At 32.6% G+C, this 17,189-nt stretch overlaps 2 protein-coding genes across 5 annotated transcripts in view; both read left to right on the forward strand.

Moving 5' to 3' along the window:
* Positions 1–11,370, forward strand: LOC133670719 (UPF0481 protein At3g47200-like). 4 transcript variants are annotated; one of them, XM_062091296.1, is made up of 4 exons: positions 1–85; positions 1,079–1,170; positions 1,276–1,353; positions 9,856–11,370. In XM_062091296.1, exons 2-4 carry the CDS (start codon positions 1,154–1,156, stop codon positions 11,249–11,251), a joined length of 1,491 nt encoding a protein of 496 aa, XP_061947280.1. In that variant the 5' UTR covers positions 1–85; positions 1,079–1,153; the 3' UTR covers positions 11,252–11,370. The 4 variants fall into 4 exon arrangements, with proteins under 4 accessions (XP_061947280.1, XP_061947279.1, XP_061947281.1 ...); XM_062091295.1 differs by having other exon boundaries at positions 1,104–1,170; XM_062091297.1 differs by having other exon boundaries at positions 1,110–1,170.
* The window catches only part of LOC133670721 (UPF0481 protein At3g47200-like), a 26,623-nt gene continuing 17,862 nt past the window's right edge, over positions 8,429–17,189 (forward strand). The window contains exon 1 of the mRNA XM_062091301.1: positions 8,429–8,518. The gene's annotated coding sequence lies outside the window, so the exon portion shown is untranslated. The remainder of the gene's footprint in view (positions 8,519–17,189) is intronic.

The following is a 17,189-nucleotide window of genomic DNA, read 5'->3' on the forward strand; positions in this document are numbered from 1 at the left end:
GAGAGAGAGGAGCTGCAATCTATAGGAAAGAGGCTCGCTGCTTGGGACCATATCTATACAGAGAGTCTCCACTGATCCCCCTCAGGTCAGCACTATCTAGTTTTGTTCTTTGAAAATTTACGAACAATGTTTTGGATTTGGTTTAAGCTCGACGTCAGACATTACAAGGTTCAATATATTCATAAAGTTTACCTTTTCCCTATAAAGGGGCCGGCATGGTGTGTGTAGTTCCATTTTGTTTTTCATTTTTTTTTAAAGAACTAATTAAACTAGGTCCGGTCTGGTTTTTTAATACAATTTAAGCAATTGAATATATAGGAAGATTGTTAACGAGTCAGAAGAAGACAAGTAGAGAAGGAGTTATATATTGGATAGAGAGGTTATCAGTAGACTGTAAAATGAAAGGAAAAACTTGAACTCTAGATTGTAAATGGTGTAACTTGAATATTTTTAAAATTCTGAGTTAAAGCCTCGAAAAGGCAAAAACAATAACCTAAGCTATATTAATATTAATTATATTAATAAATAAGAAAAAAAGAGTTAATAAAGTATATTTAGGCAATGAATACAGAACATGGTTTTTTTTATTTATTTAATATGATTACAATCATACAAGGTTTTTCAAAAATGATTATATATTTTCTTCTTTCTGTTATTTCTTTTCCAACACCATTTTTTTTATAGTAATTGAAGGAGAATATTAATAAGATTTATTAAAATAGCAAACTATTTGAGGTATTGTAAAATTACCCTCTTTGAGGTATTGTAGAATTACAAAAACCACTCAAAAGCTTAAAGATTTAATAAAGAATCCCTCCACATTTAATTAAATATTACAAAAACATCCTCTTGAATAAATAATGCCATTAATTATTATTTAAGAAAGGTAGTTAAATTAAGAACTTAAAAAAATAGAGAAAGAATATAAAAAAAATGGGACATGCTTTTTTTAGGAAATGAATAATATTAATTTCAGTCAATTTTGTTTTGAGTTTTCTTTTTAATATTTTTTTCTAATTTTAAATTTTTTAGTAAATGAATAAAAAGGGTTCTATTTTCTCATCTAACCCAATGTCAGTATGATTGGCGCATTCTTCCTAAAGTTTCAGATCCGATAACGCTAGAGATATTGCCTTCACTGCAAATCTTCCATATGGATGCCACCCAGAGGTAAAGTTTCCCATCTTAATTCAAATATTCTTTCATGAAGCTGCAATACAGACTGTAATAATCCCCCTTCCCCGGTTCTTTCACCTCCTTTTTCATTATATGTAGGCCTCAAGATGTTATCACTGTCGATGTTCATGCGGCCAAAGGTCTCATCGCCTCCGGTCACTGTTATTTGGACGTGAGGTAGGTGTTCTTGGCCTTGAAGTCAAATTATGATCGCTTGGTTCTCGGGGAAAGAGCAGCTTCTCACTCCAATTTTTGAAAAATAAAACCTATTTGATTATACATAGAAAAAAAAAAGAGAGAGAGAGAGAGAGAGGTAAATTATAACAACCCTGACTGCCTTCAGGTATCACAAATGCCCTTAATAAATGTTTAGAAGAAAAAAAATAGATCAATTAAGAAATTTTAAAAATTAGAAAAAATTATTAAAAAGAAAACTGAAAACAAAATTGACTGAAATTAATATTATTCATTTACTAAAAAAAGCATGTCCCATTTTTGTAATTTTACAATACCTCAAAGAGGGTTATATATATATATATATATATATATATATATATAATTAAAGTGTTTTAGAACCGGGAGAGAAATCCTTGTGATCCAATTTGCTAAAAGAAACTTCTGTTTTTTTTCCGACACCAGTTTATCAACAACAGGCCCACCAACATGGATCGTCCATTTCCTTTTCAATTATATCAATTTAAGATTGATCGTATCCCATTATCCAAATTCTACACACTAATATTGTTACTCAACTATGCAACCAAACAGCAACCAGATATGATAAAAAACAATTAAATAAATTTATAGTTTCCTTCTAAAAAACAATAATATTGTTCCTCAACTATATAGTCGGGATTTAAAATTTTGAAAATTAATTACTATGCATGCAAACAAATTATATTAAATTTTTATATAAATTCACGTGTTAAGTGATAATTAACTAAATCGATTGAGTACATTTTCAAAAGGAGTTATTATTACAGTTCATATGAAATTTTCTTATAGCACTGCTCTAAAAATTTACATGGACAAATGTAGTCATGTAATTGTATGGGAAAAGGTGCTTTAATTTTGTGAAATAACATAGAAATTTCTATGTTAGTTTGGTAAAATATATCTCAAAAACTGCCTTATTCTAAGGGGAAAAAACTAAAAATTAAACTATATATATATATATATATATATATATATATATGCCTTCCATTCATTCTTGGTTTGTTTCACCGAATTTGCAGACTGGAAAAGGGTAAAATTATTGCAAGTGCTTCAAACATGGGAAGCGATATGGAAGAGGATAAGCCAAGTGCTTCAGAAAATAAGATGACTGGAGAACTTTTTGCACATCTGGACACTAAGCTGAAACGGTTGCCCTCTCAACCGGACTGTTCTGAGTACTGTTGTATCTACAGGGTGTCCAAACGGGTTCAAAACGTAAATTGGCAAGCCTACTATCCACTACTGATTTCAATAGGTCCTCTTCACCGCAAAGATCAAAACCTTCTGGCCATGGAAACCGAGAAATTGAGATATTACAGAACGTTTATTGAACGGGTTGGGATGGATAAGGAGAAAATAAGAGATATTATGAGCAGCATTCAGAATCAAGAAAAGCGTCTCCGAGACTGTTATTCAGAGAAATTCAAACCAACGAGGAAAAGTGATTTCATAGAGATGGTCCTGCTGGATGCTGTCTTCATCATTGAGTTTATGAAGGAATATTCGAATAATGATGAAGGTCCTCACAGGTTTGAGCCTAGGACGATATTGGACTTACGAGAAGACTTGATACTACTTGAAAACCAACTACCTTTCTTCATTATTCAGCAAATATATGACAAGTACAATCGTCCTCGCCAAGATCAAACAGCCACTTCTTTTTTCGATCTTGTTACCTCTCATTCTAAAAATTACACGTTCTTAAAAAAGGTAGAAACCAACGAGAGTGTAAAGAAAAGCAGACATTTCACTGATTTACTAAGAAATTTTATGTTGAATGGATACAAGCAGCCGAATGGAGCCAGGAAGCTGAATGGAGCCAGTAAGCCTATCATGATGAGGTATAGTGCTGTCAAGCTTCGCGCGGCAGGAGTCAAGTTTGAGGTCACCGAAGACAATTGTTTGCTTAACATAACATTTGAGAAAGGAGTGTTGACAATACCACACTTGGAAGTTGATTACCAATTCGAACGTGCTGTACGAAATATCATGGCCTTGGAGCAGTACTTGTACCAGAATGAAGCTTACGTATGCAGTTACATTAAGTTTATGGACCGTCTTATCGACAGTCCAGAAGACGTGGGTTAGCTAGTCGGAAAGAAAATCATTACCCACAGGCTAGGTAACGATGCCGCAGTTTCATTTATGATTAACAAGCTTTGCGAAAATATTAGTGACCCTTATACTTATTATGATGATATATGTGAAAAGATGAATGACCACTGTGATAGCCTCTTTAACCGTATGAAGGCAACCTTGGAACTTGTATATTTCGCCCATGTTTGGAGAGGTACGGGAACTGTTGCAGCTGCTATCCTCCTGATGCTCACTTTGATACAGACTATAACTTCCGTAAAATCGGTATTCTAGGATTTTATCTTGTTTAGTTTTATTATCCCTTCGTAATGCTGGATTGGATTATTATTGTTAAAATTGCAGTTAAACTTTGGGTTTGTGTAGTTCTGAACTAATAATATTGTATCAATTTCTTGCTGTGTTGTCCTAAAACTGAGTTTGTACTTGTGCCCTATGTGAATTCCTTTCCCTTCAATATTTTCTTCTTTTAAGATCATCTTCTGATTAAATGAAGCTGGAAAATTAAAGCATGATCTCCATTTCAATATCCCCAGTTTAACTAACAATGAATTAGACAAATACATGAAAATCAAAGAAATGGACAACGACAGATAAGAGGCAGGAAGTGATCTTAGAAGGTAGAAAAAGAACCAAATTTTTATTGTCCCACGGCGGGCCTCTATTACATATGTGATCCCCTCATCATGCCAATAAATTGGCTTACTGATCATAGAAGGTAGAAAAAGAAAATAGTCCAAACCTTTCTTCCTCTTCTTGTCTATATATATATATATATATATATATATATCTTCATCACATATTCTAGTAGTTTCTCTTGTAATTCAACCATTTAATTCTGTTATATGAAATCTTCCTTCGTTCACAAGGCCATATGGCCAGTGAAGTTATAAACGAGCTAAATGTTCTTCTCTCTCCATCCATGGCTCATGGCCACATGATACCTCTACTGGAAATGGCCAAGCTACGGGTTGGGATATTTAAAACCATAAACAATTATAGAATTTTGGGGTTAAGAAATACTGGTGGGACAGTTGTTGCCTTACCCCATCAGCATGAACACTCCACTCATGCTTAACTTGGCCATTTTCTTAGAGAATTCTTCATGCATTTTGCCAGATGGGAGTTTTTTTTTTTCCTGTTTATTTCATGCTTGCCACAACTATTAGAAAATGTTGCATGCCATTATAGAATTTCTTGCTTTAATTAATTTTAACATTAGACTGAGTTAATTTGGGAATGCTATGCACCATAATTTAGTAACAAATTGCAGAGGATTTGTTGTTTTGATAAATTGGGGCATTCATACAAGATTGCCACAAATTTTTTGCATTGTATTGATGTCTATTTATGGATTCGTAAATCTAGAACAGTGACATAAATGCAATTGAAGTTTCTATATATTCATGTAATTGTGAAAGATGTAATGTTTTTTAATTATCGGATTGTACAAATTAAAAACAACTAAAACGTAACTTTCCTATAGAAAATATTTTTTTATTAAAATTACTAAAAATAAACGTAACCTGTATTTAATTTTAAAATTTAGATATAAGTGTCAACTAAGTTTTTTGAAGTGGACATTGGATCAGATAGTAAAAATTAAGCTTTTTAGCCTATATTAATGATGCAAGTTGGGCTTTAGGCATAATATTAACTTTATGGGTTTTAAAGGGATTGGACGTTGGCCCATTTATTTTCCTTGATATCTTATATTATGATATTTTTTCATAATTTATATTTATTTTTTTATTATATGAGAATGTCACTAAAATAATATATTCAGATTTTTACTATGCGAAAAGATTAATATACATGAAATCGAAATCGACCATCAGCGTAAAAAATATACCAGGAATCACTGGAAAATACAACTTGGACCACGTGGAGCACACGTACTTCACGCGTGATTTATCTGCAAAAAATTGCATTGAAGGAGCATGTGGCTCACGTGCTATATATAAACCTCATAAGCCCTTATTTCTCAAGACCAGCAGCCCTTCTTCCGCTATTTTTCACAAAGTTATCGATTGTATTTTGTTTTTTTTAATTGGAATAAAATATTTAAATTTTGAAATGTTTAAACATATCGTTTTAAGGTTTTACTATTCATATATATATATATATATATATATATATATATTCAACAAATATAATTTAAATTCAAGATAAATTCATTATAAATTATACAATACAAATACAATGCCAAACTAAAAATAATTCAACTTAAATAAAATATTATGAAAGTAAAATGTTTTAACACAAATATATAAAATATAAAGTTAGGTCAATGTTATCAAGGTTAATAGGATCTAAAGTATCTCTTATTTTGGTCAAATTCCTACAAAGTATAAACATGAAAAAAACAGCATGGATATAAACCATATATGTTAGTGATAAATCTAATTTTAAAAAATTAATATCATTGTTAATGAAAATAGTACTAATAATTTTTAATATTATTATTAATATCATTATTATTGAAAATAGTAATGAAAAAAAGCTTTTTATACTTGGGTGGTTTAATTAATTAAATTAAACCAAGTTCAATTTAATTCAATGACTTTTCAAGACCAGAACGGAACATGTGGAATGAAACCGGAACATTCCGGCTGAAATTTAGCCGAAAAATTCGAAAGAGACTGAAATTTAAATTGAGATGAAAATTATTCCGTTTTGTTCCGTTTTTTGAATTGGTATGAAATGTTTCTGTCGTTCCGAGCGAAACGAAATGGAATTGACAACCTTGATTTTTTATTCAATCTTCCTGAAAAATAAATAAATAAAAACATAAAATATGTCTAATCTTGTTTTTTTTTTCAATTTAAATTATAAATTGAATTAATTTATCTTTTAAATTTTAATTTATCCCTTGGTTTTCTAAAATTATGCAATTTTAAGCAATCTAACTCTCAATTTTTGTTAATTGAAATTTTAACTTAATTTTATTTTAAAATCATCTTTGAACTTCAATTTTTGAAAAAACTTAGCTAAATTAACCCTATTTATCAACTCCCTTTTCAATTTAACCCTTAATTGTAACTCAAAAATTCTCAAACTTTCTTTTGTCTATAATGCTCAATTATTGGTTCAATTTCAACCTTGACTATTTTTTATTTTTAAATTTCTTATGATTTTCAAGATTTTTTTGACACACAAAAATTAAATACAAATAAAGAAAATAAAAATATGATTAAAATTAACTAAAATTACAAAAAAATATATTTTTTGGATTTTTTAATTTTTAAAATACATACAAAATATATGGGTTGAAATTGGATTATAACAAGTAAAAAAAAAACAAAAGCTTTTTCATGAAAAAAATTGTTAATTTTTAATTGTTTATTTACTAGTAATGCTATATAAAAGCATAAACTTGGTCAACTTGTGATTTATGTTAACTCAGTTTTGAAGAAGTTGATCACATTTTAAATAGAAGATCTGATTTTCAAAAAATCTTTATTCAAATTCTAAAACAACTTTAGATTGTTTAACGGAATCTTGATACTCTTGATTTTATTTTAATGTATCGTTTTTGATACGTGTATATATTTTGAAAAACCCAACACCAACACCTTAAAGACAAAGGAATAATCATGAACAATAATAAATTTTCAACAAAATTAAAATCTAAATACTTCAACATATCTATGCTATTAAAGAGAAGACCAACGCAGCTTGAACAAGAAAACCTCCCCTACTTTTCTTACTCCAAATGTGGTAATGCCGACAAGACATGAAATCAACAGGAATCGGGAAGACTAAGAAGACTTTCTTTCGGATGTCACTTGCTATTGGCTGGGCAAGCTACTCCAACTTCAATTGTATTATTTTCTGGCTCGACTGTACCGACCGAACAGAGATCTAGCACTTTATACTCAATTTAAATTTAATATTTAATATATATTTAGGATGTATGTTAGGATTTTGTTTTAATTTCTATTACAAGATTATTTTAATTATATAAAACTGCATGCGTATAAATTAAATTATAGCTTACAAACAACATACTTACGATGTTTTGGATTTGGTTTAAGCTCGGCAGACATTAGTTGATTCAATATAAGGATAAGCATTCTATCTGTAAAAATTGTTTACAGTACGAGGGAGGAATATAATTATAAGATTATCAAACATTAATTGTTTTCATTTTGGGGTCTCCTTCATGCATTTCTAGACCAATCCTTTGTCTTGTCATCACAGCCATCCACTTAGTTTCATTGATGTTGTACTTTATTATCTTAAGGTACCGTGCATTTTATTTTAAATTATTTTTTTAATTTTTTAATGCATTAATATTAAAAATAAAATTTAAAAAATAAAAAATAATATATTATTTTAATTTATTTATAATTAAAAAAACATTTTAAAAAATAATATTTATCCCAATTCCAAACTTGCATTCAAAGGGAACGAGAGGATATGCATGAACTCAAAAAGAGCAAGCTAAAGGTACAATTATTAATTCATAATGCAGGCACCAAAAAAAGAAATGAAAAGAAATGCACTTAATTTTCTGGAGCTCACTTTAGGTATAATCCTTCCTTTAACCCTAAACTTTCTTGCAAAAAAGAAATTGTATTTTATACGTCTAATGGGCTTCTCATCTTATGCAAACAGGAATCCCATGTTGTTTAGAGCAATTAATCAGTAATTTAATGGTGGATAAGTGAAGAAAATGGATATAATTAAGAAAGATGGATCCAGGATTCAACATTAAAGGGCTAAAATGAAGATTTAATATTTTTACAGGGATTATTATGTACAAATATACTTGATCTCTTAGAAATAATTTTAAATTAAGTTAAGGGACTTTCCTAGATCCGTCCTTGTCAAGCTAGAATCGAGATAGCGTATAGAATTAAGTCCCTTAATTATAGCCATTGTCATATGCATTTGGGTAGACAAGGCAAGAGACTTGGGGGGAGAGAGAGAGAGAGAGAGAGAGGTGCTGCAATATATATATAGGAAAGATCAGGCTCGCTGCTTGGGACCCTATATACAGACACAGTCCTCTGATCTCCGTCCTCAGGTCAGCACTAACTTGTTCTGTTCTTTGAAATGTTTAGTTTTTTGAAATGTTATGCTTTGGATTTGGTTTAAGCTCTGCAGACAATAGGTGGTTCGGTGTATGTAGTTCCATTTATTTTTATTTTTTTAAAAGTTGGTTTGCTTAATTATGTTTTAGTTTTTTAAGCTCTGCAGACACATATCGTAGCATTTGATCAAAGCTAGATAGATCACCCAAATACTATTTTTGGGAACCTAACATTTTTTTCTATATTTGTTCTCCATATAAAACACATTAAATATTAAAAACTCCTAAGAAATTAGGCTGAACCCCTCTCTCCTTGTATGGGCTTGATGATCCCACATGGATCAAACTAAACATAAATATATTAGTATTTTCTAGCATGCATTTTTCTATAAATGTGATGTCTTAAATTTTGATGTTAATGTCACTGAACTTGTTATTGAATCGGAGGTTCAACATGAGATTACTACTAGTTAATTTGCCTAATTGTTGCTGCCTTTTTGAAATTATTTTATTGAATTCTATGGTAATTAAAACAAATATTCTATTAAAATCAAATGTTTTAAGTTCTTTGAAGAAAACATCTATTTCTCTGGTGAGAATTTCTCTTTCAATTCATGCATTTTTTTGAGAAAAACTGTCATTTTTATTAGTATCGCTCTTTTATAAATCAAAACATAAGTTAATTAAAATAAATATTCATAAAAAATTCAATGATTTAAATGAATAAGAAAAAACATATTCCTTTAATAAAAAAAATATCATTCCTTATTCATTCATTTCTTTTTTGTTATGAAAAAAACACATTTTGTTTTATTACAAGCATGAGTTTTTGAAATAAAAAAATATCATTATTTAGATGGTTTCAACTTAAAAAAAGTTGATAACACCTTAAATAGAAGATTTGAATTTCAAAAAATCTTTATTTAAATTCTAAAACAATCCTAAATTCTTTGTTTTTATTTTTTTAGATTGTCTTAATGTAATAATATCAAAAATAAATTTTAATTTTTATTATTATTTTAATATATTTTAAAATGAAAAACACTTTGAAAAGTAATCGTTACCACTGTTTCAAACACCCTTAATGAGCTTAATCAATTTTATTTGATGGCGTGAAATTTGATTATATACATGAACAAAATCTAGCTAATTATTTATGCTATTTAATGTTAAACCAAGTGAGAAATAGAGAGAAAAGGATGATTTAAAGTGAGAGGGGGTAGAGAAGGAGAAAATGTGTTATAGTGAAAAAGTTCTGAAAATTTGTGATATTCAAAACCGAACTGTGTATCCCTTCCATTCATTCTTGGTTTGTTTCAGCCAACCTGCAGACTGGAAAAGGATAAATTTATTGCAAGTGCTTCAAACATGGGAGAGGACAAGGCAAGTACTCCAAACAAGGGAAAAGATATTGACGTGGGAAGTGCTTCAGGCATTGAGATGGCTACAAATCCCGATTATTATCAAAATAGAGAGAGAGAGAAAGCTACAGATATTTTGGCAAAGCTGGATTCTGAGGTGAAACAGATGTCCTTTAAACGGAACGGTTCCGAGTGCTGCATCTACAGGGTGCCCGAACCGCTTCGAAACGTAAATTTGGAAGCCTACTCTCCACTACTGATTTCAATAGGTCCTCTTAACCGCCAAAATATAAGACTAGAGGCCATGGAAAAGGAGAAACTGAAATATTTCAAAAAGATTACTGAACGGGATGGGATGGATAAGAAGAAAATTATTGATATTTTGATCAGCATTGAGAACCAAGAAGAGCGTCTCCGACACTGTTATTCAGAGAAATTCAATTTAATCAAGAGCCGTGATTTCGTAAAGATGATCCTGCTGGATGCTGTCTTCATCATTCAGTTTTTGTTGGAGTCAAAGGATCATGATAACGATCCTAAGAATTTTGAGCCCAGGATGACATTTGACATCCGAGAAGACTTGATGCTACTTGAAAACCAACTGCCATTCTTCATTATTCAGGAAATATATGACCAGGTCAATCCCCCTAGCCAGGATGGTACAACCATTCCTTTTCTTGATCTTGCAAAGTGTCATTTTGGAAAGCACAAGTTTTCACAGGGGGCAGAAACCAGCCCGAGTGTAAAGGGAAGCAGGCATTTCACTGATTTACTAAGGAATTTGATGTTGAATGGAGCCATTCAGCGAAGTTATATTTTTTATCCTATCAAGCTGAAATATTGTGCGGTCATGCTTCGCAAGGCAGGAGTGAAGTTTCAGGTCACCCAAGACAAATGTTTGGTTAACATAACATTTGACGAAGGAGTGTTGAAAATTCCACAGTTGGAAGTTGATCACAGCTTCGAACGTCTTGTACGAAATATCATGGCCTTGGAGCAGTGCTGCTACCCGTCTGAAGCTTACGTATGCAGTTATATTAAGTTTATGGACAATCTTATCAACAGTGCAGAAGACGTGGGTTTGCTAGTCCGAAAGGGAATCATTCTCCACGGGCTAGGCGACGATGCCGCAGTTTCAAATATGATTAACCATTTTTGCAAAAATATTGGTGACAATTATACTTGTTTTGGTGATATATCTAGAAATATAAGTCGCCACTATGAGAACCGCTTTAACCATACGAAGGCAACCTTGAAACTTATATATTTCCCCAATATTTGGAGAGGTACGGCAACTGTTGCAGCAGCTATCCTGCTGATCCTCGCTTTCATACAGACTATAGCTTCCGTAAAATGGGCATTCTAGGATTTTATCTTGTTTAGCTTTATTATTCCTACGTAATGATGAATTGGATTATTATTGTTAAGATTTGGGTTTGTGTAGTTCTGAACTAATAATACTGTAATGGAGTTTGCACTTCATAAGTTGTAGGAACATCAAAACATAATTCTGATTAACGATTACAAATAAAATAAATTTATAGTGTGATTTTAAAAATGAGGTTGAATCAAAAGGAAATTTTATTTAATCTTTCTATAATATATTGAAATAGAATAAACGAGGGATTTGAATATGAAAAATTAAAGAAACAATAATTCTGAAAATAATAACTTGATATGTGGTTAACTCAATTCAAGATTCTACATATTCATTTCTATAAATTTGTTGATTATCAAAGTAAAATAAATATTCTTTCATGTAAAACAAATAAATTTGATATATTTTAAAACTAAGAAAAATCGATGAGATTATGAATAAATTAATTAGACAAAGCTATTTAATCATTTTTTTTATTAAAATGTATAAATATATTAAAGAAAAAAATATCCACTCTCATATTTTATCTTATCTATTTATCTGGAAAATATGGAGAGACAAAGAATTCTTGTCTCTTATATGTGGAAAGCAGGAATGGAAGTAGCCATGTAATATTTTGATCACTAGGAACCCTAACTAGTCTCAGAGATCGGGTATGAGAACTAGTTGCGTAAAGGAAATGTATTAACACCCCAAATACGTCCTACCTAAGGTAAACTATATTGTTTTATCTGATAAAATTTAAGGTCTTATCGTGTTTTCAAATTGTTGGTTCGTCTATGGTTTAAGAAAAGTCTTCCTCGGTAAAGAGATCCTTATCTTATCGGGTAAAACCTAACTTTTCTAACGTTACAAAAGAATTTAATATTCGGGATACGTCTTATATATAAGGTCGTAACCCCAGATACTAATAGAAAATAAGATAATTTTTTTGGGAATTTTTGAAATATTGGCTTAGTTGTCGTGACTTTAATAAACTGGTTATTAAAGCCAAAATGCATGCTAATACATATTTTTGAATTTTTCTTTGTTGTATGAAAGTACAATATGATTTTTTATTTTTGAGAGACTTGGCCGTATGCATGAATATATATATATATATATATATATATATATATATATTTAAATGTTTTGACAAAAACTGGGTATTTTAATACCGGATTTGTATCTTTACGATATAAAAATACAAACCAATACTAAGTAAAGTAAAAAATTATGCAGGAAAATTACAAATTTTTTAAAATAATTTTTGAATTTTTTTTATTGGACCCAGCTCGTACCATGTGGCTAGGCTGGACCAGCAACTCGAACCTGGTCACTGGCCAAGCTAGTGACCCGGCTGGCTGAGAGACCATGCACGCGTGAATTTGTTTCTAGAAATACTGAAGAAGATGACAATTCTGGTCTTGCGTTCTTTTTATTATTCTACACTTTCTCTCTGGGTTTCTTCCTTTGCTTCTGTTTCTTTTGTTTTGTTCCCTTGCCTTTAGTTCCGAAGGTCAAGGGACAGCAACGATGGAGGCCGGTTGTTGTTGGGTTTTTCGTGCTTCTGTTTGTTTGTTCCTCTGTTACCGTCTCCCTATGATGTCCAGTTCTCCTTCATGTCTCCCTCTGTATCTTTTTATTCTCCCTGCTCTCCTTTATTCCCTCTCTGTCTCGTATTTCTCCTTGGCACTGGAACATGCTGCTTGCAGTTGCAGACGAAGATGACAGTGTGGAAGGGCTGTTAAAACACTGCTTCATCTCCTCGTTTTTCTTGTACTCTCTCCTTCCTAGGGATCCATGGGTTTGGGTTTTAATTTGAGAACTCATTTAGAGCCAATGACATGCATGGTAGTAGTGCGAGGAACAATTTTTCAAGTTCGATTTTTGTGAAGAGCCTCAAGATCCTTTTCTGTGGCAGCCTTTTAGTCAGGGTGATCTAAGGAAGATGAATGTTGTGATGTTCAAATGGAATCATTGCTGAAATTTTGAGGGAAGTTGAAACATATTTTGGATTGGGCTTAACAATCCCTCTTTGTGACTTGTAACCATGGTATATGGAAGATGTACCTGTGTAGATTGAACAAGTTGTGTGATTGATTCCATTGAATTAGACACTGAAAGAGCTAGGTGAGTATTTCTCTTACATTTCAAGCTCAGTTTCAGGTGGTACTAGATACAAATCAATCATGGGTTCAATTCTATCATGTTGTCAGGTTTTAGTTTTGTCATGCTGTCGGTTTATTTCAGGATCATTTCCAGGTTCTGCTACCTACAATCAAGGCATGGGTTCAGTCCTAACATGATGAGCTTCATTTTGACTTAGAGTATTGTGAGGAAAAGAACCTGCAGTATCATATGAATTAAGATCAAGTGTTGGAGCAGCAGATAAAGAGCTCAAGCATGGTGGAGTGACTGTTGTGGGATGTATTCCTGCAATGGAATTGGAGTTAGTATGAGGCAACTATGAATCAAATATGTTAATAACATGTAGTGATGTAGGAGACGTGGTGTTGCAATTATGATTTTTTTTATAGGGAAAGAATGATTCATCAAAGACCACATGGAGAGAAATAACATTTGTTTTTGCTGGAAGCATGAAAACATTTGTATCCTTTTTTGTTTATCATTGTATCCTACAAAGATATAAAGGACTGTTTTTTTGATAAAATTTATGTTGTCTTGTATCTTATGTGTAAGGGAAGCTTTTAGACCCAAAGACTTGAGGAGATGAATAATAAGGAAGAGTTTCGTGCAATGTAAAGTATGGAGATTCAGAATTAAGAGCAGATGAATGCAATCTATTAATAAGGTAGACAATAGTAGTAAGAGCTTGTATCCATAACATAGTCATACCTGTGGAAATGAAGTGTGATGATAGTTTAAAGCTGATGTATTTTCCTTCTCCATCAGAGTGAAAATCCTTGATCTGTAGTTTAAAGCTTATGTATTTTCCTTCTTCATCTCCACAGGTATGACTATGTTATGGATACAAGCTCTTACTACTATTGGAGGGGGAAGAATTGGATCAAGAGGGGGGCAATAATAGTGGAGAGCCTAAGCAAACAGGCCGAAAGCAAAGGCAGAAACAACCCATTATAGGCCCAACAATAATGGCTACTTCAACAGACACTGGGCCATCTTTTGCAAACTTTATAAAACTTATTGCTGACCCATCTGAGCTTTCCATCCTTGAATTAAGAAATAAGAAATCGCAGAAACACATGGCAAAGAGTATTAAACGCAGAAATCACTCTCTTTCAAAAAGGAAATCATGCAAACTGGCAAACCACAGGCCAAAGCAATCTGAGACAACAATCATAGAGTATTCAGTGTCGGACAATGGCATTAAGAACAGAAATGCAATTATATGTTCTGGGAAGGAGCAGGCGGGTGATGATGAGGCCAGTAGCTCATTCCATCAATCGCCTGCAACTCATGGTAACCAAGCTGCTAACACTTTACTGTCCTACTCGTGGGAGGAAGCTAATGCTTACTGGGAAGTGGGAAAAGCTATCCTTCAAGTGCATGATGATAATCGCCTGATGACACAAACACTGTAGGGATTCATAGAAAAAGAGAAGGAGGAGTGGCTACGAAGGAAAAAGGAGTAAGCTAATTATCTTATCCAGTCTGACGATATGGTTCTTTCAACTCATTTTTATGGGTAGTATTGTTGTTTGGAATATTTGTGGTTTAGGGGGTAGAGATAAGAAAAGATGCGTGAGGAATTTTGGTAGGAAATTTTCTATTGATATTCTGGGTTTATTAGAAACAAAAATGGAAAATATTACTGATAGTATTATTAACTCTGTCTGGGGTCGGCATGCTAGAGACTGGTATGCAGTTCCATCTTTAGGCCTCTTTGGAGGGATTTTATGTATATGGAATCCAGCTTCGTTTTGTGTATCTAGATGTTCAATTGCTATGAATGGGCGTATTTTACATGTTGAAGGTACCTTTACTCGTTACAATTTGAATTGCATGGTATCCTTTATCTATGCTCCGATTGATGGTATCCTGAAGAAGGAATTATGGGACTACTTGATTACTTTGAAAGATAGTGTCAGCACCCCATGGTGTCTTGCAGGTGATTTTAATGAAACTTTGTCACCCTCGGATAGAAAAGGTGGTTTAAAAGTTTCTACTTCTATAACAAGATTCAAGCACTGTATTGATGGTTGCGAACTTATTGATCTCCCTTTAAATGGAAAAAGATTTACCTGGTCCAGAGGTAACACAGCGAGTCGCATTGACAGAATTTTCATATCGCGTGATTGGCTGCAGTTTCTTCCAACCTCTACTTTATTCGGTCTCCCAAGGTTCTCTTCTGACCATAGACCTTTGCAGCTATTGTTAGACTTTACGAATTGGGGACCAAAACCATTTCGGTTCATGAACTACTGGTGGTTGGTAGCTAGTGGCTGACTTCAGGCAGATGATACAAAACTTCTAGAACTCAATTTTGGTCTCATCAACTAGTAGAAGGAATATGGTCTCAGCTTTCAAGATGTTAAAAGAGAGATGTAAGCACTGGAATAAACATGTTGTGGGCAACATGTCTAACCAAATCAAGGAGCTGGAGCTGGAAGCTGACTCCCTCGACCATCTCAAAGATTGCAGAGACCTGTCAGCTGTTGAATTGATTATTTGTTGCGATGTCGCGGTCGCACAAATTAATTACCCTAGCTTCAAACACAACACACAAGATAGTATAGAGCAAGCAAGGGGTCGATCCCACGAGGAAGATTCAAGTCAGATTTTTATGCTAGATGATATGCAATTTGGGGGGGGGGGTTGGACGTTATCTAGGCTAAAGCAAAAGAAAACAGAAAACTATCAAACTAAATTTAATAAAATCAGAAAATTATCAAGAGAACAAACCTTGGTCACAAGCACACATCCACCTACAGAAATCAGAACTGATCATGGAAATGAAACATCAATTTATATTCTGAATATTTATCTCTTCTTAACATTGGTTAGTTAACGGATCCGCCGTATAACTAGCCCTAACCATCAAACAACCACAGTGTCCGCACTAGTAATTTAATTCAATGGCAGCCTTAAGAACTAGATAAGTTGATTAATCAAGAAAACATAACTGTCCGCAGTCTATGTTTGATTTGATTGAATGTTCTCCCTAAGATTAATAACGTAGATCCGCCACAATTATTAAACTCAGTTGCTTCACAAGTTCATATACCACAACTCCGGTTTTGATATCAAACTTAACAATAGATTGTCTACAATAATAACTTAGAGTCCGCTCTAGCAATTAAAATAAACAATCATAGAAAAAATAAGCATAGGAGAACAAACATATTCATCATATAAACTGAAAAGAAAAGGTAAAATAAATCTCATAGTTCTTGAAATCCGAAGGTTTCCGTGTCCTTGCAACCAAGAAAAAGTGTTTAGCCTTGCATGTTTGTTGAACAACTAATCAAAAAGAAGAAAGAATGCATAATTTAGGGTTTCTTAGAGGAAGGGGGCGTTTTTCTCTCCTTGGCTGGCTGCTCCCCTTCTCTTCTCTCATTCTTTTTATATCCTAGGAAACCCTAGGTCTCTATTTTACAAAATAGTCCTCCATTAAGTAGACTGTTTACATTTAAGTACTTCAATAACTATTTTCCTAAAAAGGAGAAATAGCCTTGCATGAAATCTTCAAGCTTTGATTTAGAGGAGCTAAATTGCTGAAATAAAAACTTGGATATCGGTTTAAATGCTTCGGAATGTCATTTGGACTCGTTTCTTCACGAAACCTGTTTGCTGGCAGAATTCAGATGTCATCTTTGAAAAATCATATCTCCCTCATATGACATCGTTTTTGGCTGCAATTTTGAGCGTTTATATAACTTTGAGTCATGAATCCAAAAAAATTGAGTTTGCATCAATTGGACTTCTGTAGCTCCAGATATTCAAGTTGGAATGGCCAAAGGTC

This window comes from Populus nigra, chromosome 13 (assembly GCF_951802175.1).
Source record: "Populus nigra chromosome 13, ddPopNigr1.1, whole genome shotgun sequence".
NCBI classification, from domain to species: Eukaryota; Viridiplantae; Streptophyta; class Magnoliopsida; order Malpighiales; family Salicaceae; genus Populus; species Populus nigra.